Source organism: Lepidochelys kempii, chromosome 1, assembly GCF_965140285.1.
Source record: "Lepidochelys kempii isolate rLepKem1 chromosome 1, rLepKem1.hap1, whole genome shotgun sequence".
Taxonomy (NCBI): domain Eukaryota; kingdom Metazoa; phylum Chordata; order Testudines; family Cheloniidae; genus Lepidochelys; species Lepidochelys kempii.
This window is the reverse complement of record NC_136380.1, coordinates 310901924-310928289: the sequence shown is the minus strand read 5'-3', so window position 1 is coordinate 310928289 and position 26366 is coordinate 310901924. Positions and strand designations below refer to the sequence as shown.

The following is a 26366-nucleotide window of genomic DNA, read 5'->3' as shown; positions in this document are numbered from 1 at the left end:
GAGGCAGGTCCCTCTGGCCGTGGCTGGTGATTCAAGGGTACTTTTTTCCTTCTCCCCACATTAACTTGTGTGCATCACACATCTTTTGAGAAATTGTTCCAGGGCAGCCCTCATTTGTCTCCACCCCAGATGAGCTGGAGAGTGGATGGCACGGAGCAGCAGAGCCTATATGCACTCTGGGGCTACCAGCTTCCCCCTGCCCCCCCCTCCCCCTCGGCCCATATCAGAGGTGATTTTTATACACACAGCCTTGTTCTTCCAATTTACTTTTCTCTTCTGGGCTTACGGTTGCATATAGTTTTTTTTAAATTCAACTCTTCCTCTGGTACTGTAGCTGCACAGACCTTAATAGGACTTGCATGTGCAACTTCTTTAGCACATTTATCTGCCCAGTAATTTCCTTTTTGTTCCTCACTTGAGATTTTATGTGCTTTTATCTTTACTACTGCCAGTTCTGATGGTAGTTTGACAGCTTCTGCTAGTCTTTGAACTGCCTCCATATTATTGATGGGCTTGCAGGTTGTTGTTATAAAACCTCTTCGTGACCACTCATCCATGTAATCATGCACTACTCCGAATGCATATCTGCTGTCTGTATACACAGTGAGCCTTTTGCCCTCCCCCACTCTCAGAGCTTCAGCGAGAGCTGTCAGCTCTGCCTCTTGTGCTGACTTGGATCCATCCAGCTGTCCTGACGCTGTCACTGTTCCGTCACCAAGCTCCACTGCCCATCCGGTGTGTGGCACTCCATTTTCATACTTTCTTGATCCATCTACATACAAAACTATATCTGGATTCTCTAATGGTCCTTCCTTAACTTTTCCCAAAACTTCATCTGCCCTATCTATGAGACACTCGTGGAGGGATAGCTCAATGGTTTGAGTATTGGCCTGCTAAACGCAGGGTTGTGAGTTCAGTCCTTGAGGGGGCCATTTAGGGATCTGGGGCAGAAATTGGGGATTGGTCCTGCTTTGAGCAGGGGGTTGGACTAGATGACCTCCTGAGGTCCCTTCCAAGCCAGGTTTCAGAGTAACAGCCGTGTTAGTCTGTATTCGCAAAAAGAAAAGGAGTACTTGTGGCACCTTAGAGACTAACCAATTTATTTGAGCATGAGCTTTCGTGAGCTACAGCTCACTTCATCGGATGCATACCGTGGAAACTGCAGCAGACTTTATATACACACAGAGAATATGAAACAATACCTCCTCCCACCCCACTGTCCTGCTGGTAATAGCTTATCTAAAGTGATCATCAGGTTGGGCCATTTCCAGCACAAATCCAGGTTTTCTCACCCTCCAACCCCCCACACAAATTCACTCTCCTGCTGGTGATAGCCCATCCAAAGTGACAACTCTTTACACAATGTGCATGATAATCAAGTTGGGCCATTTCCTGCACAAATCCAGGTTCTCTCACCCCCTCACCCCCCTCCCAAAAACCACACACACAAACTCACTATCCTGCTGGTAATAGCTCATCCAAAGTGACCACTCTCCCTACAATGTGCATGATAATCAAGGTGGGCCATTTCCAGCACAAATCCAGGTTTTCTCACACACCCCCCCACCCCCATACACACACAAACTCACTCTCCTGCTGGTAATAGCTCATCCAAACTGACCACTCTCCAAGTTTAAATCCAAGTTAAACCAGAACATCTGGGGGGGGGGGGGTAGGAAAAAACAAAGGGAAATAGGCTACCTTGCATAATGACTTAGCCACTCCCAGTCTCTATTTAAGCCTAAATTAATAGTATCCAATTTGCAAATGAATTCCAATTCAGCAGTTTCTCGCTGGAGTCTGGATTTGAAGTTTTTTTGTTTTAAGATAGCGACCTTCATGTCTGTGATTGCATGACCAGAGAGATTGAAGTGTTCTCCGACTGGTTTATGAATGTTATAATTCTTGACATCTGATTTGTGTCCATTTATTCTTTTACGTAAAGACTGTCCAGTTTGACCAATGTAAATGGCAGAGGGGCATTGCTGGCACATGATGGCATATATCACATTGGTGGATGTGCAGGTGAACGAGCCTCTGATAGTGTGGCTGATGTTATTAGGCCCTGTGATGGTGTCCCCTGAATAGATATGTGGGCACAATTGGCAACGGGCTTTGTTGCAAGGATAAGTTCCTGGGTTATTATTATGGATCATTATGCAAGGTAGCCTATTTCCCCTTGTTTTTTCCTACCACCCCCCCCCCCCCCAGATGTTCTGGTTTAACTTGGATTTAAACTTGGAGAGTGGTCAGTTTGGATGAGCTATTACCAGCAGGAGAGTGAGTTTGTGTGTGTATGGGGGTGGGGGGTGTGTGTGAGAAAACCTGGATTTGTGCTGGAAATGGCCCACCTTGATTATCATACACATTGTAGGGAGAGTGGTCACTTTGGATGAGCTATTACCAGCAGGATAGTGAGTTTGTGTGTGTGGTTTTTGGGAGGGGGGTGGGGGGGATGTGAGAAAACCTGGATTTGTGCAGGAAATGGCCCAACTTGATTATCATGCACATTGTGTAAAGAGTTGTCACTTTGGATGGGCTATCACCAGCAGGAGAGTGAATTTGTGTGCGGGGGGGTGGAGGGTGAGAAAACCTGGATTTGTGCTGGAAATGGCCCAACCTGATAATCACTTTAGATAAGCTATTACCAGCAGGACAGTGGGGTGGGAGGAGGTATTGTTTCATATTCTCTGTGTGTATATAAAGTCTGCTGCAGTTTCCACGGCATGCATCCGATGAAGTGAGCTGTAGCTCACGAAAGCTCATGCTCAAATAAATTGGTTAGTCTCTAAGGTGCCACAAGTACTCCTTTCCTTCCAAGCCAGATATTCTATGATCTATGACCTCTCCTTCTATGTTCAGGTATTCAGCTACATTTATTCCCTTGTCCCTTACTATAGAGAAGTTGGGGTTTTGCAAACACAATATGGATTCCCACTGACTCCTCCGGGCAACTGTTACAGATCTTAGCCACCCTGTATTAAGGAGATCAGTAAGTGTGTATGTAGCACTAATTTCCCCGTGAGGGTGTATGATTCACAAGCTTTTACCGCGCACAGTAGAACAATCCAGAGCTGCTACACACTCCCTAGTCCCTGGGATACAGGGGGTCTTAAGGTAGATAGGTATGGACTGCTTGTCACCTGTCTCAGTACAGCTGAGTATTGAGCCTCCCTGCAGCTGCAGTAAAGGTGGAACGGCTTTCCCATATCAGGTAAGCCCAGGCTGGGGGTGGAGGCTAAAGCCTGTTTTATCTTTATAAATGCCTTCTCTTGTTCTGTGCCGCATATTACTGACTCATTTTCAGGCTTTCCCCCTCTAGTGAGGTTTTGAATCAGTTCCGCCATCTCTGAGTACTCCAGTATATATCTTCTACAGTAATTAAGGAGTCCCAATACCTTCCAGACTTCCTTAACTGTCCGTGGTCTTTTTAACTCTCGAATTGCCTTTTTTCTAACTCCCTGTGCTATGTCATGCCCTAGATATAAAACATGCTGCTGCTGCTGTAACTGAGCTTTCCTCGCGCTTAATTTAAATCCAACCTCACTCATCCAGTCTGTTTAGGGTTTTTAAATGGTCCTTTTCATTTGAACTGGCAATTAGCAAGTCATCTACATGCTACAGGATCACTGTGTCCCCCTCCAAGGGTACTTGTGCTATTATTTCTGCCATTGCCGTGTGGAAGATGGAGGGAGAATTATGGAACCCCGGAGGTACTCGGGTCCAAGTGTACTGCTGGTCTCCCACTGCAAATTTCTCCTGACTCTCCTTTGCAAGGAGAATACTCCAGAATCCATTAGCTATATCCAGGACTGAGAATACTGAGTGTCCTGGTTTTAGCAAATTAAGGATGGTGGCAGGGCTTGCCACAATAGGATATGCCTTTGGAGTCACCCGGTTGAGGTGGGTGTAGGCTATAGTTAACCTCCAGGTCCCGCCTGGCTTCCGGATGGGCCAAATTGGGGAGTTAGTTGTGGAGGTGTTTTTTTAATTACCCCTCTAGATTCCAAATTAGTGATTATATTTTGAACTGCCTCTAAGGCTTCTGGTATAATTGGGTACTGCCTGTGGACTTTATGAGTTGGTCCTTTTACAGTTACAGGCTTCATGTTTACTAGCCCACAATCTTGTTTATTTGTTGCCCACACTTCAGGGTGAAGGGAACACAGTGTTTTTACTGGACTCCCCCCTCCCCCCCCCCACTCTGGTATTATTGCTTTACTACTGGCAACCATGGCTATATTTTGAGATAATCTCTCCTGTTTGGATCCTCCAGCCCTTTCAGTGCAGCTAGCTCTGGGGTTGATTACTCCCCTGAGCTCCTTAAGGAGATCTAAGCCGCAAATTGTCTCCCTGCTCGGGGCAAACCCAGATTTGACTGACTGTGACCATATCTTCAAATTCTATTTCTACTGGCTGTCTTAGGGTTGCTTTTAATCTTCCCCCTCCCGCCACTTCAATCCATATGGATCCAAGGTGAAGGGGAGATCTTGGCTGGTTATCAATACCGAGGCTCCTGTGTCTATTAACATACTGCATGGTTGGCCCCCCCACTGGGGTCGTCTTCAGTTCCAGCCCCAGAGGCCACTGATACCTATTTGCTAACCAGGAATTTGAGCAACTCCTGCATATGTTTATCCTTTTCCTGTTCTTGGGTGCTAGTTGTATCAGTTTTATTCTGCTTGTTCAGCCACTGACTTTTCTCACCCGCCCCCCCCACCCGGGGGGGAGGGGTGGAAGCAGCTTTCTTTTAGGTAGCCGCTCCTTTTACAATTACTGCATGTTTTGATTTTTTTATCTTTACGGTCACGTGCCAAATGTCCAGGCTTATTGCAAGTGAAGCAGATGGTGGTTCTGACTGCATGAACTGTTGCAACTTCCTCAGAGGGGATGGTTGTTGCTACCTTTCTTTTTTTCCTGTTATCTACTTCTGTGGCCCATTTCATTACTGCTGAGTATGTCTGTCCCACTGAGATGCCTAATGCCAGGACTGCTTGTTGGTCTGCAGACAGCCCTTCCTTTAGAATTTAGCATCATGGTCTCGGGATGTTAAATTCTCAAGACCTGAAAAAGCTCGAAATGCATTTCATTTCTTTTCAGCATAGGACATGGCAGACTCCCCTTTCTGCTGAACCACTGATTGCAAAGCCCCCCAGTTACTGGTCTGGGCTCCTAGAGCAGCAGTGAATTCCTGAATTCTATTACAGTGCCTGCATCTGGGTTTGGAATTCCTGCTGGTTCTTCAGCCAATCCCCTCCCGCAGGGCTGGGGCTATGATCTTCAGCCCAGTGCCCCGTCTTCCATTTATCGTCTAAGTTGTCCCACACATCCCTGGGGCATTTGACTTGACCAGGATGTGAACATCCTTCCTATGGAGGCCGTGTATTTCAGTAAGGCCATCCAGCTTGTCCCAGAACTCAGTGTTTTTGTTATCGCTTTTGAGTTTGGGTAAATCAGACAACAGTGCCTGTTTTTCCTGGGGGGGGGGGGGGGGGTGAAGGGATGGTAGATTTCAGTAGTTTCTGTCCTGAGTCCCCTTACTTGTTCACCCTCCACCTTAACATTTCTGAACCTTCTTAGCTGTGTTTTGATTCGAGCCATACACTGTACTTGCTGGGGCAATTAATCCTTGTGGTGCCCCTTCATTAGCTCTCTGGGGGCTTAAATTTGGCCTTTCACATGAAATAATGTATGGAGGGGGGTTCTGTTCCTCCCCTTTGTCTTGTGCTGCTGAGTTTTCCCACAGAGAGTTAATCAGTGGCGCCCTTGTTGGGCTTGGCTGACAAATGCCGGGAGTGGGCTCTCCCCCTTCTGCTCTGGGCGTGTGTCCCAGGCATGGTGAATGTAGTTCTTTTGTTCTGGGATCTTTCCAATTTCCTGCCAATTACATGGTTTAAAGCACAAACTCTTATCCTTCACAACCTGATTCTCAGATTTTAAAGTTGCAATTTCTCTTTCTTTTAGGTTGAGTATATCCAATATCACTATTACTGCCTTGTCTGTTTTGTTACTTTTCTGATTATTCCACCAAGTAACCAGATCTGCCTTTGGTCCGGCAGTGGAATAGTTTGGTTTTTTAGCTGCTGTTTGTCGGGTTTTGACATGTTTACACTCCAAATATTCTCGAGGGCTGATTATCGCCTCTCCTTTTGATGCCATGGGCTTTTACTCACCCTGGCTGCTGACCTTGTTTGGAATGTACATCTTCCCTCTTATTTCTGTGGTCTCAATCTCCACAAATGTCAGCCTTAATGGGGATTTATGTTTCCCCTTTTGAATACTGTGGTCTAAATCTCCACACTGACAGCTTTGATGGGGATGTACCTTGCCGGCCTTATTGGAGACTTGTGCTATTCGAAGGCATGTACATCACATGCCGAGGGTTGGGGGAGGCACTCCCCTAGGGCTTGCAATGTTATGTGCAATGAGGAAATGGGACCACCAGTTTGTACTGCCTACCGCTCGCGTACCCAGCCAGTCCTGGGCTTAACTCATAGCCAATCGCTTGCTGGTGGTTTGTCCAAGTCCTCTGTAACACACCCCTTAATTTAAACAGTACATAACCCTCTTGCACATGTCTCCCCTCCCAACTGGTACCTTTATTAACCCCTCTGTTTATACTACCCGTGTCTAGGTTCCTTTGCACTTAAATTTAAAAAGTGAGAACAAGATGTGTCTGAAAGGGGATAAGAGACTTCTATCCCTGGCCTAATGAAGTGGTAAATTAAACATACTCACCTCGTTTGGGATTTCAGTCTCAGTTCCTCAATCAGTTCACAAGCTTGCATCCCGGATGAGCCCCCATCTGAAGGAACAGAATATGGACACCGTGTAGAATCAAGCATGTGGGTTTATTACGCACAGTGCTGGCGGAGTGTCACCTTGCTTATTAGGCTCAGAGACACTGCCAAACAATTGATTAAATACATTCTATGGATTTTCCATGGGCGGAGGGAAATGACAGGGTAGGCATCCCAGACCCCTGGATAGGTCCAACAGCAAGACAAGATAAGCACAGTAGCCAATAGTCAAAGATTACATAATGTTTTCGCCCATGGTTTCAGGTTAACACATGACACTTAATTAGTACAGAGGTGTTTTCCTTTAAACAATATATAGAGTATGTTAGTATAAAATATATATGTTGAATTCTGATTTGGGATCCATAGGAATGAAGTAGCTCCCCTGATTGTCCGACAGGTACACACCTAGGAGTTAAAGCAAAAGGACAAATGAAAAATATATAGCAATAAAGATTGTCTTTTAGTTGTTCATTTGTGTTTCTAAGGTAGGCACTGGCAATGGCTTGGAGGAGAGGTGCACATCTGTGAGAGGGAGGATATCATATCTCATACTGACATGTCTGAACCTCTTCCATAAACTCAAGGCTGGTGTGTAGGAAGGCACCACTTCTACAGAAGAAACAGGGCCCCTTTCTTTCCTTTGGTCTGTTTGCAACTTTGAGATAAAGCCCCCAATTATAATTTCCACCTGGCTTCTTGCTGACCAAGCTTATCTTAGCAAAAAGCAAGGTTGTCCTTTGTTTCTTCTGTTCTTAGCTAATATTGTTCACTATTTGCTAGGCCTCTGTCTTCTTGACCAAGCTCTGGATTTGGGGCCTGTAAAAAGAGCTGACACAGTCTATATAGCAGGTTGTAACATAAACAGCATATGGATTTTATCCCTTCACAGAGAATCCCATCTCTGTGGTTTCCATTGCAACTGCTACATCAACAGCCTTTCTGAATGTAACCTCTGTTACAGCCAGTAACTTCATTCTAATGTGGTCATTGTGTAACCCAGAAACTAACTGGTCATGCAGGGCATCACTTAATGTTTCTCCAAACTGACAATGCTCTGACAACTTCCTGAGAGCGGCAACAAACTGTGCTACTGACTGTCCACTTCCCTGATGTCACTGATGAAACCACTATCATTCAGCTATCATCAATGGGATAGAAGAAAAATATTCCTGCATTGCTGCAGTAATTGCAGCATACATGGCAGTTCTGGGCATAGTTGGAGACACAGCAGTCCATATGGCGTCACTGTCAGTAAGGTTGAAATTCTTTGTCCATCTGGAATGGTGTTGCAGGTTACAAATTGCTCAGAATGTTTGAGGTACATCACCCATTATTCACCAATATTGCCCATAAAAGCTGCCTTTTTACTGCTCTCCTGTAGAACTTCGCACCTCCTGGACTTCTCTTCCATGGGGAAATTCTTTCTTTACCTTTTCCCCCCGCCCCCAATCGTACACTATCTTCTCTGGATCACCCTCTGCTGGCTGTGTTCTTATACTGCAAAATTCAAAATTCTTCCTTTGGCTGCATTTGGGCTCCCTCTGCTGATTATAGACGCTGTAGTGCAGGCTAAAGGCTGTTTGCCTGCCTGCTTGCACCTGGTCAACAAAGATGGCTGCTTGCTTCTACTTCACTGTCTTGTTTGAACAGCTCCTTTGTTCTGCTTCTAATTGCCTACTTCCCCCTCTGTAGCTAACTAGTTCCCAGGAACAAAAGTCTGTTACCCTGTGCCTCTAGGTGAACTTTGTTCCCCTTTCACAGTATTATCTGCTCACTCTTTCTCTTTGTTGTTCAGGTAATGGGAGCACTGGACGCTCATGGGATATAAATCCTGTGTGACCAATGTTATATTTCTGGACCCAGCAGAGAAGGAGAGAGTCACAGACACAGAGGGAACTGATAGAAAGACAGCTGTTTGCTGTGCTGTCAAAACTGAAACTAACACAAAAGTGAGGTTTTCCACTGCAGAGAGCAGAGTGCTCAAACATTTAAAGGGACAGTACATTACAGGAATAGTTCCCAGGGCTCTTCATTTCCCAGTCCAGTGCCTTAGCCACTAGACCACGATGCATCCTTATAGAACCTAGTGATGTAGGTTGCCTCCTCTCCCTTAATGACAAGCCTGAGTGTTGGGGTATATTTTGCTACTGCTTCTGCCAAGCTCCCATGCATTTGTGTAGACTCCAATCTGCTCAGGTTACTCCAAATCAGTATTGTAAAGTTCAGACTATGCACAATGAAATAGGAGATAATGAGCACTGGCTGGTAGAACTGAAATCTTAGCCTAGTAAATTGGTACAATTAGCTGGACAGGTTGGGATCTGTGACTATCCTGTAAGAATAACACTCCATTATTGTTGACTTACATTCCAGTTTCAAAGAAATGTTCCGATGTGGCAAGGAAAAAACAGCCAGAGAACAGGCCTCAGCACAGGTGATTAAAGAGGAGTATACAAAGCTTGGGCCAATAAGGTAACAGAGACGGCAAAACACCAGGCCATTTCAAAACAAGCACAGATTTAAATTTAAGGAAATCCAGACACTAACAAATTGTGCTTTTGCTGCAGCTACCCAGAAATCACTACCCTTGTCCTGTTCATTTTAATGGCCCTCTTGTGGTTTACCAGAGAACCTGGATTCATCCCTGGATGGTTTTCTCTTTTTCCTCAGTAAGTAAAACAGCTGAAATACCAACAATGACTGTACTGTATTTAATTAAGAGTATGTCTTCACCACCCGCCAGATCGGTGGGCAGCGATCGATCCAGCGGGGATCGATTTATCGCGTCTAGTCTAGATGCGATAAATCGACCCCCCGAGCGCTCTCCCGTCAACTCCTGTACTCCAGCGCAGGCGGAGTCGACGGGGGAGTAACAGCAGTCGACTCACGGCGGCGAAGACACCACGGTAAGTCAATCTAAGTACGTCGACATCAGCTACGTTATTCATATAGCTGAAGTTGCGTAACTCAGATCAATCCCCCTCCCCCCGCAATGTAGACCAGGGCTAAGTGTTTGCATTTTCTTCCAGATTTAAAGTGAACTTTAGTAGTTGGAAAGGCCGTAGACTGACAGCAGTGGAAATCTGTGTTTATCTACAAAATGGGTACAGCACAGGCACCAATATTATTTCTTTATACCGTATTGAAAATGTAAAAAGAAAAGGAGTACTTGTGGCACCTTAGAGACTAACCAATTTATTTGAGCATGAGCTTTCGTGAGCTACAGCTCACTTCATCAGATGACAACTAGTACTAAAATGGACTAATTTTACAGAACAAATTCAAGGACATGGTGGACATTTGAGGCGCTTCAGTCTACTTTCAGATATGCCCAGTGAGTGAGACTGACTAAGGGGATGGGGATTTTGTAGTTAACTGAGAAATGAGATTAGTTATGAGTGGACACATCTTGGTGGTTCTTTTGAGTATGTAAAAATGTGCTTTGTTTACATTAACTCGCTGCTTATCAGCAATGCAGAGAAATGGGGTTTTAGGGTGGATTCGAATGCAGAGAGGGGTTGTGATTTGGTGAATAACCAATGAGATGACCAAACCCAAACAAGTACAGCAAGCTTCTCCAGACTCTTCCCACCTTCCAGCTGAACCTGGAGGAAATACCTCCAGGAGGAAAAGGTATTTCAGTTTCCATGTTCTTTCAGTCCTTAGCCTCTCTGCTGAAACTCCAAACAGTGGTGTCAGATGTGATGTAGACAACCACCTACTAGGAATTCAATTGAAAGCACCACCTTATTTCAGTCAAAACAGAAAACAAACCTCTTGAACCATCATGACCAGTGTGTTACTTAAATGGAATAACTACATGTACATAAGACCTGTGCCCCTTTCTCACCTTCCCCTTCCTTTTTGCCTGCATGCAGTGTTATTTTAGTCATGTCAATCCCAGGATATTAGAGAGTCAAGGTGGGTAAGGTAATATCTGTTACTGGACCAACTTCTGTTGGTGAGAGAGAAACTTTCAAGCTTACACAGTGTTCTTCTTCAGATCTGGGAAACTAACTCAGGGCAGGTCTACACGGTGCAGCTGTACCACTGTAGCACTTAAGTGAAGTCTCTCCTGTTGGCATAATTAATCCACCTCCCTAAGAGGCAGCAGCAATGTCGATAGTAGAAGCTCTCCTTTCGTCACAGCACTGTCTACGCAGAGGGGTAGGCAGTTAGGTCAGTATAATTACATCACTCAGGGGTATAGATTTTTCACGCTCTAAGCGACATAATTATACCCATATAAGTCTGTAATGTAGACCTGGCCACAGAATGTCACAGCTGAAAACAAGGTGGAACAAATTGTTTACCACCTGTAGTTAGTACATTTCGAGGGACCATTCATGGTGAAGTGGCCCATTAACACCTCGCCAGTTGGGGAGGGGGCTGTTTATGGCTTATTACAACAATCTATAATCCACTAACAACTCCCCTGAGCTGCTTTACCTTCCCCCCTCCCCATTTCTTTTCTCCCTCTGACTGGAGGGGTGTTAATGGGCCACTTTAACCACCTTGTTTTTCTTTTTGCTGGTTATGTCTTCCATTTGGATTCGAAGGTGTTGGGGGCAAGGATCTGTCCTTTTGAAGTTTTTCTGTGAAGCAACTAGCATACTTGTGTGTGTCATAAAATAATAAATATCAATAACTTCATGCAGACCATAATGCAGCCACCAAATAGTGCATCTTTTGGTTATTTCTGGGCTTGGAAGGAATCCATCTGGCAATCTACATTAAAATGTCCTATAACACTTTACCTGATGCCCTCCATCCACTCCTCCCTGTCCTACCTCACTCTTACATCGACTCCATAGTTTCCACACACAACTCTATCTTTTCATCCATTCTCAGGTATTGTTGCACTTCTCTCAAACAGCTGTATTTATCCCACACATGCCCAGGCTTGGCTCACTCCTTGCATCTTCTTTGTCTGCTGCTGCTTGTGTGTCCTGAATGACTCTTGAGAAAATCCAGAAACTAGTTCTGCATGATTCCTCCACACAAGTGCATTCTCTGCTTTCAACGCCCTCCTCAACCTGCAATATCTGACTCACTTCTTCTTCCAAAAAAAAAATCAATGTGAGCTGGTGTAAAACAATCCCCCTCTCTCTGCCCCATTTCCCACAGCCTGCCATTTTCTCCTCCTTTAGCATGATCTCTGGTTCTAAAGTGTCCAACCTCCTCTCATTTGCATGTCCTTCAATCCAGTTCTGTCTCCTGATCTTCTCAACTCCTCCCTTTTCATCACCCTTCATCTCATTCTCTCAAAAAGCCTGTATTGACCCCACTTGCTTATCCAGGTATCACCCCATCTTCCTCTTCTTCTTTTTTTAAATTTCTTGGGCACTTCATCAATAACTCAACTCCATTCTTACCCTTCTTGGTCTGTCAGCTGCCTTTGACATTTTGATCACTTCACTATACTGAAAACTCTCCTCCCCAAGCTCACTATTTTCTCATCTCTTCTGGTTCTATTCCTACCTCCCTAACCAATTCTTCTGCATATCCTCTTGTAGCTCCTCCTCCTCCTCCTCTTCGACTCTCCAGATGTCTGTTGTTGTTCCCCCTGGAGCCTGTCCTTGGCCCCACTCTTCTCTCTCTATATATATCCTCTCCTTGGGCAAACCTCACTCTGCTAGCTTTAAATACTATCTATAATGACGCCCAGATCTATATCTCTATCTCAGCTGGGATAGTAAGTTCTCTCATTACTGTCTATAAATACACACACACACACACACTCAGTCACTTGCTTTCCCAAAACATACACCGGGAGGGTATCATAAGGAATAATTAGTTAATGGTTGTAACTCTTTGAAAAAGTAAAGTGTTAAGTAGAGTTATTTTGTGACACCCAAAGAAAGATCATCAGTTTATCCTGATCGGTATAAAGCATCTTGGAGTTTTAAAATTGTTTTTTTATCTTTTAAACATATTTCTTCAAACAGTAGCAAAAATGCAAAAAAAAAAAAAAAAAAAACCTATCCCCACAGCAACGATAGAAGAGCTTCTGATCTTGCTCTTGCTCTTGAAGCAACATCTTTTTAAAGAAGATTTTAAAGTGCTGAGCTAATCAAGCACTCAGCCAATCAAGCAATCAAGCTGCCTTGACCATGCCTACCTGCTTTAAAATAGCATGTAATGTTCATATAGCACCACTGAATGACCTATCCCTGATACTAAAAAAGCAATTGTAAACAGCTTGTTAAAGGTGCACACACTGATATGTTCCTATATTATCTTCTCTGTTTGTTGTTTATCAAACTATCTTGATCTTAAAAAGAGATAAGTGGAGTGTAACTATACTATTCACTATTTACAGGTACTGCACAAGTGTGTTACTTGCGGCTGTCCTTTAATGTTTTCATTTGGAATAGAATGCAAACATGTGTCATTTCACATTAGGCTAAATCATGATCTCTGTGTGTATATAATATCTGCTGCAGTTTCCACGGTGTGCATCTGATGAAGTGAGCTGTAGCTCACGAAAGCTCATGCTCAAATAAATTGGTTAGTCTCTAAGGTGCCACAAGTACTCCTTTTCTTTTTGTGAATACAGACTAACACGGCTGTTACTCTGAAACCTGTCATTGTATTGTATGATAGCTGAACTAACCTGCTGAAATACAAAGCCTGTACTTCTTTACAATGAAAGCATAAGAAATAACATGTCTTGCTATTCAGTATTCTTCTTGTTATAATTAATTAATTGTGTAATAATTTCCATAAAAATGAGCAGTTATATTCTTATTCTTACAGTCCTCCTTAGATTTATCATAAATATAGTTTTGTCCAAGTTTTGTACATTGCAGTTTCAGAAGGGAGTTGAGAATTTGTTCAGGGGGTTGAATTACTTTCTTTTTAATATAATAATGTACTGTGGAGTGTGTGCAAGGATGACATATATTGATTATATTTTATTATTCAGTTCTAATATTAGGCCATCTACATGCATTTCTGGAAGGTGTTCAGAGACCACAGTGATGAATGTGGGACAAGAACCTGAATAGAATCATTCACATTAGGTTGCCACTGGGCCTATTTCCCAGAATTGCTTCAGATCAGCCCATTGTGAGATTTCCTTACAGGACAGTACTGAGCTGATATATGGGGCAATTATTTTTATAGGACCTCATGCTGATACATATTTTGTATCCAGGTATCACAAGTCAGACAAATAGGTGCTTAAAAATCCTATATTTCAATACACAGTGATCTTTGGAAAACTACAATTAGAGAGACACCCATGCCCATCAGGCCAAACAGCAGTGACAGCTGCCATTTTTTAATTCCAGTTCAGGTATTGTTCTCCTTTTAAATCCATTTCTGTGTATGCAATATTGTCCCAAGAGCAGATTTTCCAGGAATAATGCAATTGCATCAGAAAATCTAATTCTGTAACCTCACTATTGTTCACAGATGTGTCTGCTTCCTGGACATGGTAGTTGTAGGCATTATATCATTACAAGCCGAATCCTACATTCCAGTACAACTCCCAGTGAGTTCATACCAGAGTGCAGAATAGGATCCTCCTATAAATTTCTGCTTGGAATACCAGGGAGTATGTGGCTGTGTCAGGGGTGAAAGTAACTTAAAGGACTTACCGGTACTCCAGAGTCCTGAGCAGGGGTGTGTGGCCTCGACCGGAAGAGGTGTGGCCTCAACAGGAGGAGGCGGGACTGGGCCCTTTAAATCAAGATTTAAAGGCCCCAGGGCTCCGGCTGCGGCTGGGAGCCCTGGGGCCTTTAAATCACCCCCAGAGCTATCAGCTGCAGAGGCGGCTGGGAACCCCGGGGCTCAGGGGTGATTTAAAGGGCCCCGGGCTCCGGCCACCGCTGCAGCAGAGCTCCGGGCCCTTTAAATCACTGCCGGAGCCCTGCCGCCGCTACCCCAGGGGCTCGGACGGCAGTTTAAAGGGGCTGGGGAAGCTGGTCCGGTCCGGCTTACTTTCTCCTCTGGGCTGTGCTAGGAACTGATGAAGCTACTGGGAAAGCTGAGCAATATTGTCACATGAGTATTGTACATGCGGCCATAAGGATATTGCAGTAGCAGGGGCATTAATGTGTCCTACATATTTCTAAAAATAATAGCTTGCAAAAACAAATCTTTTCCGCGGTAGCAGACAACAGAACAAAAATATGTTTAAAGCACACTCCCAGCATTTATGGACCATTCCTTTTTTTACATCCTTAAGAAGCTAGCTAGCAACATTCCTTTCACATGAGAGTTCGTGGGACAAAATTAGTTTTAGAAGAGCTATGAGGTGGCTTCAGTGCAATATTCATATTAAAATGTCTTTGAGTTTCACTCAGCACTGTTAATAAATCTAGGATTCCCTAGGTTGCCCTGTTGGATTATACAATGTTATAAAGTGTAAGAAAGTGTGATGTTTTATTCCAAGGAAATAGCTAACATAATATAAAACCTAAGGGCCAAATTATTTCTGGAACATACTAAATCAGGATAGGATCAGAAATATGTGGAAATGTGGCATGATGCTGCAAGGAAAAATACTCTGTATCAATCCAAAAATAAGGAGATCCCAGGGGCCCTTCACAAAAAAAAAAAAAAAAAAAAAAAACCACTAACAAGACATTGGCTCGGATCCTTCTCGCTCAAGCAAAATTCTCATTCTACTTAATGGGAGTTTTAGCTGAGTAAGAAGTGCAGAATTGTACACAATCGACTAGATCTTTGCCTGTGCCTGAGAAGCACACAGCATAAATTGGGTGAGTATTTGTGTGTTAAGGTGGTATAAAGTTCACCTTTTATTCCTCTGATCCTGAGCCTGCTCTGTGCTGAGCTGATCCCCTGTAGTAAACAGAGCAGTGTAAGGGCTACTCTGATTTGCACCACTTGTAGACAGTTCCAAGGAGCTGAAAATGCACCAAGAGATAAGTGCGGCATAGGGGCACCCCACACTCTATGGTTATGCCTCCTACGGTGGCAGCAGAGAGAGGTTGTCATAAAAGGCTCCATGTCATCTCTAGATCATGAGAGGATCCCCCTTTGGGCAGGAATGATCTTCCTGGGACAAGTTACATTGGCTCTATTGCTAGATTCTACCACTGGGAGAAGTGCAAAGCAACTATATTACACCCAAGAATCTGGCCATTTTTTGTGTGGAAATGGGAATCTTTAAGTACCATATAACTACAGATTTGTAAACTTGATAGAATGCGACAAATTACTGTACAGTCACATGCAGACTAAAAGGTTTAGTATTTATAATATTGTTATATAATATTTCTACAGAATATTTATTTTTCCTGGAGCTGTATATCCTTTATTCTTTCTTTACTAAATATGCATTTAATCTCTCCTTAGATACCCAGGTTTTGCTACAGATTCAACAGCTGCCTTAATAATTGGCCTCCTCTTCTTCATTATTCCAGCAAAAACTTTGTCTAAGACTTCAAATGGAGAAAACAGTTGGGTATATTTTTATTGGAGCTTTGCTAGAGCAAGGACTGTAGGTGACCCTATGTGAATATAATTCAGTGTTTGGTCTAGGAAATCTATCAGGTATTTAAGCCCAACAGGTACAGATTTTGTTAAATAAAAAGAAAAGTGTATAGAGGGTGGGAGTTGTTAGAAAAACTTGATAGAAATAGAAAAATGTTCATGATATCAATTCAAATAGTTTTTGTTCCCATTTAAACTTCCCCCTGCAGTGCTAGAAACCATAACACAAGAGCACTGAGTTAACTCCTGAGATCTAGGGCTTGTCTTCACTACTGGGGTAATTCAGCCTAAATTACGCTACTCCATCTATGTGAATAACGTATCTGGAGTCGACGTAGTGTAGGTTGACTTACCTCGGAGTCTTCACTGCACTGCATCAACGGGAGACCCTCTCTGGTCGACTTCCCTTATTCTTCTCGAGGAGCTGGAGTACCAGAGTTGACCGGAGAGCGCTCTGCCGTTGATTTAGCATGTCTTCACTAGACCTGCTAAATTGACACCCATTGCATCGATTGCAGCAGTGTCAATCTCCCTGGTAATGATGACAAACCTTCAGAAAGCAAAATTGACCTATGAAGAGAAAGTGATACTGAGCTTCATTTCAGTGTCCAAAGCGAGTGAAAACCAAATAGAACAAATTAAAAATAGCTGGATAAGTGGCGAGAAGTACATTTGATTGTTAAAATTCTTTGGGCCAGATTTTGTTCAGTTTCACTCATGTAAATCCAGATTAACTCCATGTAACACTGAATGTTACTTTACATATTATTGTTGCTATGGTACATAAACTAGCTACATGTGTTCATAAAAAGGGTTCACTGATATGTGCATATATGGGCCGGATTCTCATTTACAATAAGGTGGCTTTACATAGCTTTGGCAGTGGAAAGAGGTTTTTAAAAGGACATATTGGAAAGGGGCCTTGAAATTTACACTTGCTTTAAGGCTCACTTACACTGGTAGAGTTGTGTAAAGTCTCTGTAGCGTAAATGAGAATCAGAATTGTATATATATACTTTTTCCTAGGTAAAAAGTGGGGGATTTTTTTGTGGGAGTGTTATTGGTTTGCGGGGGGGTTTTCTTTTCTCACTAGGGGACTAATTCTGCCACCATCACAATGAGTAGTACCTTAGCAGAAAATTAATTCCTTGCCAAGGAAATCAAGTGATAATACTTGCAGAGTAAGAACAGACTCAGTGTAAGGGCAGCAGAAGTTCACTCTAAGTAGGATCACTCTTAGTGATCCAAAGCCCATTGAATTCAGTGGAAAGCTTTCCATTGACTTCAGTGGGCTTTGGATTAGACACTAAAGTTTGTTTTTTAACAAAATATTTTCAGCTGTTATTTAGATTAACCTTAGGAAAATATAAAATGGTGAATGAGTCTATTTTCATTCCCTTCTTCTGTTTTAGAAAGTAATTTACCTAGATTAGAATATGACCTGAGTTTAAATTCTGTATGTACTCAAAACTCCTACTATATCAGTAGATTTTTTAGATGAACAAGGAATACAAGATCAGACCTTAAATGTGTCTCAGTGAAGCCCAGAATTTACACTGCAATCTGTTTAAATAGAGTAGCCATCTTGCTGCATTAGTCTCATCAATAGCTATCTTTCATAAGGGGGCAGCCTCTCAGCTGGTGTAAAGTATCATGGCTCCACTGAAGTCAATGGCGTAATGACAATTCACAGCTGCAAAGGGTCTGCCCCAGAAAGTTCAAGATGATCAGAAGAAAAGCCTTCCTAATTTGATGATAAAGATTAGTCTTTAAATATTTCACTTGTGTATCTGGAGAAAAGCTGTATCAAGAGGTCTTTTAAAAACTTTTTTTCCCCTAGCTGTTTTTGATTACACTCCGCTGATTACTTGGAAGGAATTTCAGTCATGCATGCCCTGGGAGATAATGATTCTTGTTGGTGGAGGTTTTGCACTGGCAGAGGGCTGTGAGGTAATGCAATTTCTACAAGATTCTGAACAATTAACATGACCTGTGCCAAGACAAACACAGACTAATGGCATATTCAAGTTTCAGAGTGATAGCTGTGTTAGTCTGTATCAGCAAAAACAACGAGAAGTCCTTGTGGCACCTTAGAGACTAACAAATTTATTTGGGCATAAGCTTTCATGGGCTAACACCCACCTCATCAGATGCATGGAGTGGAAAACACAGTAGGGAGGTATAAATACACAGCATATGAAAAGATGGGAGTTGCCTTACCAAGTGGCGGGTCAGTACTAACAGGTCAATTCAATTAAGGTGGAGGTGGGCTATTCTCAACAGTTGACAAGAAGGGGTGGAAATCACTTTTCTCGTGCTAATGAGGCCAGTGTAATCAAGGTGGACCATTTCAAACAGTTGACAAGAAGGTGTGACTATCATCAGGGGGAAATTAGTTTTTGTAGTGACCCATCCACTCCCAGTCTTTATTCAGGCCTAATTTGATGGTGTCCAGTTTGCAAATTAATTCCTGTTCTGCAGTTTCTCACTGGAGTCTGTTTTTGAAGGGTTTTTTTGAAGAATTGCCACTTTTAAGTCTGTTATTGAGGTTATTCAAGGTTATGATGTCATTTTACCAGTGTATCTTGCTAACGATTAAACCTGAAACATGGAAATGCAGAGAAGATTCAAGAATATTCAGATAGGACACTAAAAAAAACAGAGTCAAGCCTCAATTAACAGACTTCATAAATTATATGCATGAAGCTAGTAACATCTAAGTCTTTGTGCACAGAAGTTTGACATAAAGACTTACTTGCTGAATTTCACTGTATATAAATGACTCCCAGTTAATCCAAAACCTTTGTTATCTGAACAGTTGTATTTTTCTGCTGTTGAGGGAAAAAAATCTAAAGGCAAGCAATGAACTGGAGAAAAAATACAAATATTTTGGTCAGTGAAGTCATTTCAAAATCTTTTAATCCTGTCGCAGATTTGTATTACTTGTTGTTGTTACTGTGGTAGCCATTAGGGATCCAAAGAGGGATTTAGTACATCTTCCCATTGTACTACAAACTATACAAACAAATAACATGACTCCAGAAAGAAGATTTGAATTTTGGTCTCCCACATCCAAGGTTTGGCAAGAAACTGTGAGTGAGACAGACTCTGTGGCTGTTAGGGTACTCATTTTGGATGAGAGAGGCCCAAGTTCAAGCCCTACTCCACTGGTTAGTTAATTAATTATACATAATAGAACAGCTTCAACAGGAGAGATTGAGAGGTACCCATCCCAGTATAGCTCAGTGGCTAAGGCAGTCTCCCTATAGTATAGGCTAGAGCTGAGTTTAAATTCTTCTCAACATCAGGTAGAGAGGAGAACTGAACCTGGGTCACCTAAAGCCTGAGTGAGTGCCCCAACCACCAGGCTAAAAGTTATGAGAGCTCTGACTCCAGCCCAAAAAACTGAAAGGTTTCTCAGTTGAAACTATACAGTGAAAACACAAATTCACAGATAGTGTCGGGTTGCCCAAAACTGCATTTTTCAGTGAATAAACTATTTGCCAAAAAAATTCTCCCATCTTTATTCTGCATGGGTGGAGCTCCCATGTAGAGCAGCACTGATTTATCCCATAACTAAGGGGAGCGGGATTTGGTCCTAGAGCTTGTCCAGGAACATAAGAACGGCCATACTGGGTCAAACCCGAGGTCCATCTAGCCCAGTATCCTGTCTTCCAACAGCAGCCAATGCCAGGTGTCCCAGAGGGAATGAACAGAACAGGTAATCATCAAGTGATCCATCCCCTGTTACCCATTCCCAGCTTCTAGCAAACAGGGGCTAGGGACACCATCCCTGCTCATCCTGGCTAATAACCATTGAGTGACCTATACTCCATGAATTTATCTAGTTCTTTTTTGAGCAGACTAAAAACATTTGAGGTTGTCTCTGTAAACATCTGTGAGGTATAAACATTGCAGTATAGTTTCTCATTTCTTCTCATAAGCCAATGTCTTGATATGAGAGCACTGCAATAAAAACACATGGTAGGATGAAGTATATTTTATAATCTGTTATCTCTAACTATACAAATATGCCACATATTAATAAGTGAATAAACTTCATTAATACTGTGTTGGTTACATTTTTCATTCAATAATTGTTGTGTCATAATAATATCCTATTCCTTATTCAGGTTTCAAAACTATCAGCTTGGATAGGAAGTAAAATAACCCCTCTGGGATCATTACCAATTTGGTTGATCATCCTAATATCGTGTCTGATTGTCACCTCAGTAACAGAAGTGGCCAGCAATCCAGCTACCATCACTATATTCTTGCCTATATTAGCACCTTTGGTGAGTACCCTATCTAGGTCTGTTTTAACCTTCATGTTCCTTGCTCTATGCAAGAAAAATACACTATATAATTGTAATGTGTCTATAAACTCACACACACACCATGCAGCTGCCAATAATGGAAGCAGGCACCCACAGCTGCAACCAGTAGAGAAAACAAAGCCTGCTATAAAGGGGAGAGTACAGAGCCAGAAGGGGAGGTAGAAAGTCCTGGGTTAGCAAAGGGGTGACAGTCCTGTGCCAGGCTGCCTTCAAGAAAAGGTAAGGAGACTATAAGGCCTAAAATTGAGGGACTGGTAGACCTAATTGAAGGTGAGGGTCCAGGAACTGACCTGACTGAGAAACAAAGTAAGGTGGTCAGTCAGGAGAAGCTGAGACCCCTCAAGAGACTACCCCAAGAAACAGTGACAATGATATATAATAGACTTTCAAAGCATGGGTGCCATCAGTGTAAAAACTGAGCTGGTCAAAGAAATAGTTAAAACAAACAAAAAACATGATTTTTAATTTTTTTTCAAAATTTTGATGGACTTTTGAATGCTTTGAAATCAAAAAATCCCCAACAATCTCTATATCTTGTTTTTTAAAAAGGAAGCGTTTCAAAGAAAATTTCTGGAAGAGGGTTCTATCACAATTGAAATTTTTGAGAAAACGTTTTGTTGAAAAATCAAAAGTCAAAATCTTTGACAAGTTCAATCTGAAAAACAGTAGTAAGCCAACTGAGAGTTCCTGAATATGTATTTCCCACTTCCTCAATCACTTCTCCCACTGTCAATCACTGTCCTCCTGATCAAGTACTGGGGGAATGGCATAAAGTTCATCCTCTCCTTCCTTTTACCATCTGCACCCTCTCTGTTCTCTACTCTTCCTCCTCCTATGTAACCTACTATGTTCAGCTCCCCCTCTTCTCATCTTGCCTGGCTCCCCCATCCTCTATAATTATCTTCTTCTCCCACTGCCCCAGTCACGTTACTTAACTTCCTGAATCCCTTCACTAGCTTCCTGTCTTTTACCACATTCAAATTCAAGTTCATCACGCTCTCTTTCAAAGCTCTTCCTGCAACTGTTGCATTGTATCTGCTAGAATGCAAACACTCTGATGCAGGGGCCCTTGTTTTAGTCTGTGGTTCATAAAACACTGTGTATTTTCTATGCTAATGTTTAATTATAATTACAAGAAGTATTATAATATAATCATGCTGCAATTATAATATTTTGTTACACAATATAAACAAATAAGTTGTTCTTTAGAAGATTGTTCCTTTGTATTTGAACAAGTTATTCAGTTCATTCATGCACTTGTATTATTGTAGCAAGTAAGTATTTGTAGGTACGTGTCCCTGGAAATCTGTTATTTCTCATTATCTTTACCATCTGGCAGGCTGAAGCTATTCATGTGAATCCACTTTATATTTTGATACCTGCTACACTGTGTACTTCATTTGCATTCCTGCTTCCGGTAGCAAATCCACCCAATGCCATTGTATTTTCATATGGTCATTTGAACGTTATTGAAATGGTGAGTTATTAACAAAAATTCCATAACATCCAGTGTTGCTCTCTGATAATCACACTAATGCTGCTGTCTGATTTTGCCATTTTGGAAATTTTCTTCAAAAGTGCTTAGTTTTCCTGATACCAACTTTTGATTTTTATTATTACTCTAGGTGAAGGCTGGTTTGGGTGTTAATGTCATCGGAGTTGCTGTAGTTATGCTTGCAGTCACAACATGGGCAGTGCCCCTGTTAGATCTTCACACATATCCAAGTTGGGCACCAGATCTTTCCACTGTGAATAACACAGGGCCGTAAAAACTGTCTGGCAAGGTTTTTGTGGGGTTTTTTACTATTATTTGGTGAGTTAGTAGTAATGCAAAATACACCACAATAATGATAGTGATCTATATTTCCCAGTCCCAGGGACTGATGATCTGCTGATCCTAATCAGGAATAATGTTATCCAAATATGGACCTTGCAAGCACCATCAAGCTTCAATGTGTTTCTTATCCAGGTCATCTTATTCAGATTTTACTTGTACATGTTGTCGAGTACCATCTATAAATGTGCACATTATTTATAATTGCCAAATTGGCCCTGTTCTTGGGGTCATAAAATAACAGGAGCTATCTATTTTAACATTTTAAATGTTGTAGGAACATTTGCTGCTGGTCTGTAGAACACACTGTATATTTTTTTCCAAGTCATAAAATTTTTGATGATGATGATTACAAATGAAAGGTCAGGTTGGGGATTGTCTGAACAATCCATTCACGGCCCTGTCCATACATCTGATCTTGTAGGAAAAGTACAACCCGTGGAGAGCTGCCTGGGCATTTATACTACCCGCTTTTCTGTCAATGTTTCTCTGGCCATCCCCTCACTATCTGCAAGGAGAATCATTCAGACCCCAGTTCTGGAAAGCAATGAAGCATTTATTTAAATCTATCCCTGTCCAGGACTGCACTTAAGCCAGGGGTTCTCACAACATATTTTTTGGTGGCCTCAGAGTGCAGCTGGTGGCTGCAACTCTTGCTGGTGGCCACACTGACACTTTTCCCTAAAATACTTAATTAATTTTAGGAAAAACAAATAAATATGCATGTATACACATCCAGATCATGCAATTTATTTACGTAGGATTTTTTTTTCAGACTCAATAAAAATAATGCTGTGTAAAGTGATATTTGTGTGTTTGTTAATATCACTTTTCACAGAAAGTCCTGGCAAGTTAAGACCTGGATGGAGGGCTGGGGGATGAGGCAGCAGAGGCCAGTGGCGATGGATGGGGGGGCCCCACCACCGCGTGGTTGGAGGTGTGGGTCAGCACCTGGGGCTGGGGGTCAGTGCCCTGGCCCAGCACCCACTGGAGCCCAGGGTCATTGCTCGCAGTTGCATGGCTAGGGCCAGGGATTGGCGCCCAGGGCCAGGGATTAGCACCCACTGCCATGCAGCTGGGGGTTGGCACCTGCTGCTGTGCGACCAGGGCTGTGGGTCGGCACCCAGGGTCAGCGTTTGGGGTCCGTGCCCACTGCTGCACAGAGGGGGCTAGGAGTCAGTGTCCTGGGCCAACACCCACTGGAGCCAGCTGCTGTGCAATGGGGACTGGAGGTTGATATCTAGGGCCAGCACCTGCCAGAGCCTGGGGTTGGTGTCTGCTGCTGCGTGACCAGGGCTGGGGATTTGCACTAGGGGCTGGGGATCGGTCGCCATGGCCAGCACCTGCCGGAACCCAGGATCGACGTCCAGGAGCAGTGCAGGGGTCAGCAGCCAGGGCTGGGGGTCAGAGCGCACAGCCAGGGTTTGACTGCCAGCAGGTTTGGAACTGGCACTTGGGGTCTGCACCTGCTGTCGCACTGGGGATCTGTACCCAGGGCCGGCAACTGCTGGAGCTCAGGGTCATCATGACTTAAGCATTTGCTTAAAGTTAAGGACATACGTTAGAGTTGTCCTAGATAGAGATGCTCTCCTGAATTGGAGCCTATAAGAGTGAAGAATAAACCCTATCAGAATAATTCTCTGCTCAGTACCTGTCAAAACAATAGATGCATTCTTTAGATTAATACACAGTATATAGTCCTGGAGAGTTAAAATTCAACTCTCTTTAACAAGTTAATATCCCCTTCGGGATAGGTATAATTTTAAGCTTCCTAGACTGTATTAATGTTAGAAACCTTAAAAAAGCCCATGTGATTGAAGAGGAAGTTTACAGTTAAAAGCTGTTTAGAGATAATTTACATTGTTATAGTGTGTTTTGCAGATTAAGAGCTATGACATTCTCCTCTTACAGTAGTTACTGAGTTATGTGTACCATCATCCAAGTGTTAGACTCAAGTCTGCATGCCTGAGATCAGGTCCACCTTTGTGGCTGCCTTACAAACAGTGTAAACCCTAGTGGGAAGGGACGATAGGAGTGTTTTCCCCCTGGGGAACCTCACAAAAATAAGATTGGTGTCTCTTCAGGCAATCCCAGGGAGCAAAATTTTACAAAGATATTTTCTTGGCAAGTTTGAAGAAAGAGGACATATTTTCTTCTGCTATGGAAAACATGAAGTAAGCAAACCTCTTGTGCCTTTGCCACAATGAATGTGATATCCTTAGTTATCCAGTCTTTGCAATCCCAAGGATATCTATTGTCTTATTTCTGGGGCATCTAAATATTGCCCAACCAAGGCAATTTGCTTATTGCTTACAACCCAGTGTTGTAATGTTGATACAGCAGCACTGATTGAAATTGTCATCTTGAATATGGCATTGTGGCCCACTGAGTTTTAGTCCCAGCAAGCAATTATCGAATCAGAATGGAGCTCCTGGAGCTTGCATGCTCGGGTACCTGTATTCTCCCCATCTTTATTAAAGAAAATGCTGACTAGTTATATTTTGCCAGCCCCTTAACAGTTAATACAACTGTTTCATTATAAAACTGAGGTTTAGTTTGTACAGTAGAACTGTCAGTTAGCTTTACTGCTGTTTTATTTAGAGGCTTTTAATGATCCCATTGACAGCATAAAAAAAGCATCCAAGTAAACTGGAGACAAGTTTAAACATTTCAGGAAAGGATGTACTCTTAAAAGTTATTTTTTATGAACAGATTGCACTTGAAGTGAATAGTTTGCAGGGGGCAGGAGGGAGAAGTGAGAGTTGTACAGAAAATATAAACTGCAGTGATTTGTTCTATTTTTGGATATTTTAAAGTGTGTTGCAGAGGACACTTCCCAATGCCTCCTGACATGCATTCCTCCTACTCTACCATGTTCTGATTCTGGCCTGAAAGGGCCTTCAGAGAGTTCATGTTCTTTATGATTAGGCTTGGAAGGATTAGATTTTTACTGGCAAATGTCAGTAAATATCGATTTCACTGTACACACACAAACTGAAGAAAAAATATTTCCATCAATGATGATTGAAATTTACTGATAGCAAAGTAACAAAAATGCTGCTTGAGAACTTATTTGTTTGATTTAAAGATATTTACCTTGTATATTTTGTCATGTGATGTCAACAATTTGTGTGTTAATGGTTATAAAGCTTTAACTTTTTGAATCTCAGTGTCTAATTTCATTAAATGTCTGACCCCCCCCCCTATTTTCTGATCCCCCTAAAATTTCCTGCAGGTGGGAAAATTTAAATAAACATTACAAAAACTTAACCCATAATTTTGAGCAACTGAAAATTTAAATTGAAAAAAAATGCTTACAAATTAATAGATTTTGTCAAAATTATAAAAAAAAATCAAATTCTGCCAAACTTATTTAATATAAGGTATTTCTCTACATGATCACTAACCATAAGGGAATATCATACTTTGGATGATATGGAGGAGGTATTGGGTGTATTACAAAATATAGTCCTAATTTAAACTTATAAAAATAGTAATATTTGCTATAAATTTTCATAGAATCATAGACTATCAGGGTTGGAAGGGACCTCAGGAGGTCATCTAGGCCAACCCCCTGCTCAAAGCAGTACCAATCCCCAATTAAATCATCCCAGTCAGGGCTTTTGTCAAGCCTGACCTTAAAAACTTCTAAGGAAGGAGATTCTACCACCTCCCTAGGTAACGCATTCCAGTGTTTCACCACCCTCCTAGTGAAAAAGTTTTTCCTAATATCCAACCTAAACCTCCCCCACTGCAACTTGAGACTCCTTGTCCTGTCCTCTTCTACCACTGAGAATAGTCTAGAACCATCCTCTTTGGAACCACCGCTCAGGTAGCTGAAAGCAGCTATCAAATCCCCCCCTTATTCTTCTCTTCTGCAGACTAAACAATCCCAGTTCCCTCAGCCTCTCCTCATAAGTCATGTGT

General features: G+C 42.4%; 1 protein-coding gene across 1 annotated transcript in view; it reads left to right on the top strand.

The window, feature by feature from the left end:
- The window catches only part of SLC13A1 (solute carrier family 13 member 1), a 91704-nt gene extending 66205 nt beyond the window's left edge, over window positions 1-25499 (top strand). Inside the window, exons 10-16 of the mRNA XM_073341450.2 lie at window positions 9177-9275; window positions 9371-9472; window positions 16131-16234; window positions 18109-18218; window positions 20402-20563; window positions 21945-22082; window positions 22231-25499. Coding sequence (XP_073197551.2) covers window positions 9177-9275; window positions 9371-9472; window positions 16131-16234; window positions 18109-18218; window positions 20402-20563; window positions 21945-22082; window positions 22231-22374 — 859 coding nt within the window. The 3' untranslated portion in view covers window positions 22375-25499. The remainder of the gene's footprint in view (window positions 1-9176; window positions 9276-9370; window positions 9473-16130; window positions 16235-18108; window positions 18219-20401; window positions 20564-21944; window positions 22083-22230) is intronic.
- Window positions 25500-26366: the final 867 nt, after the last annotated feature.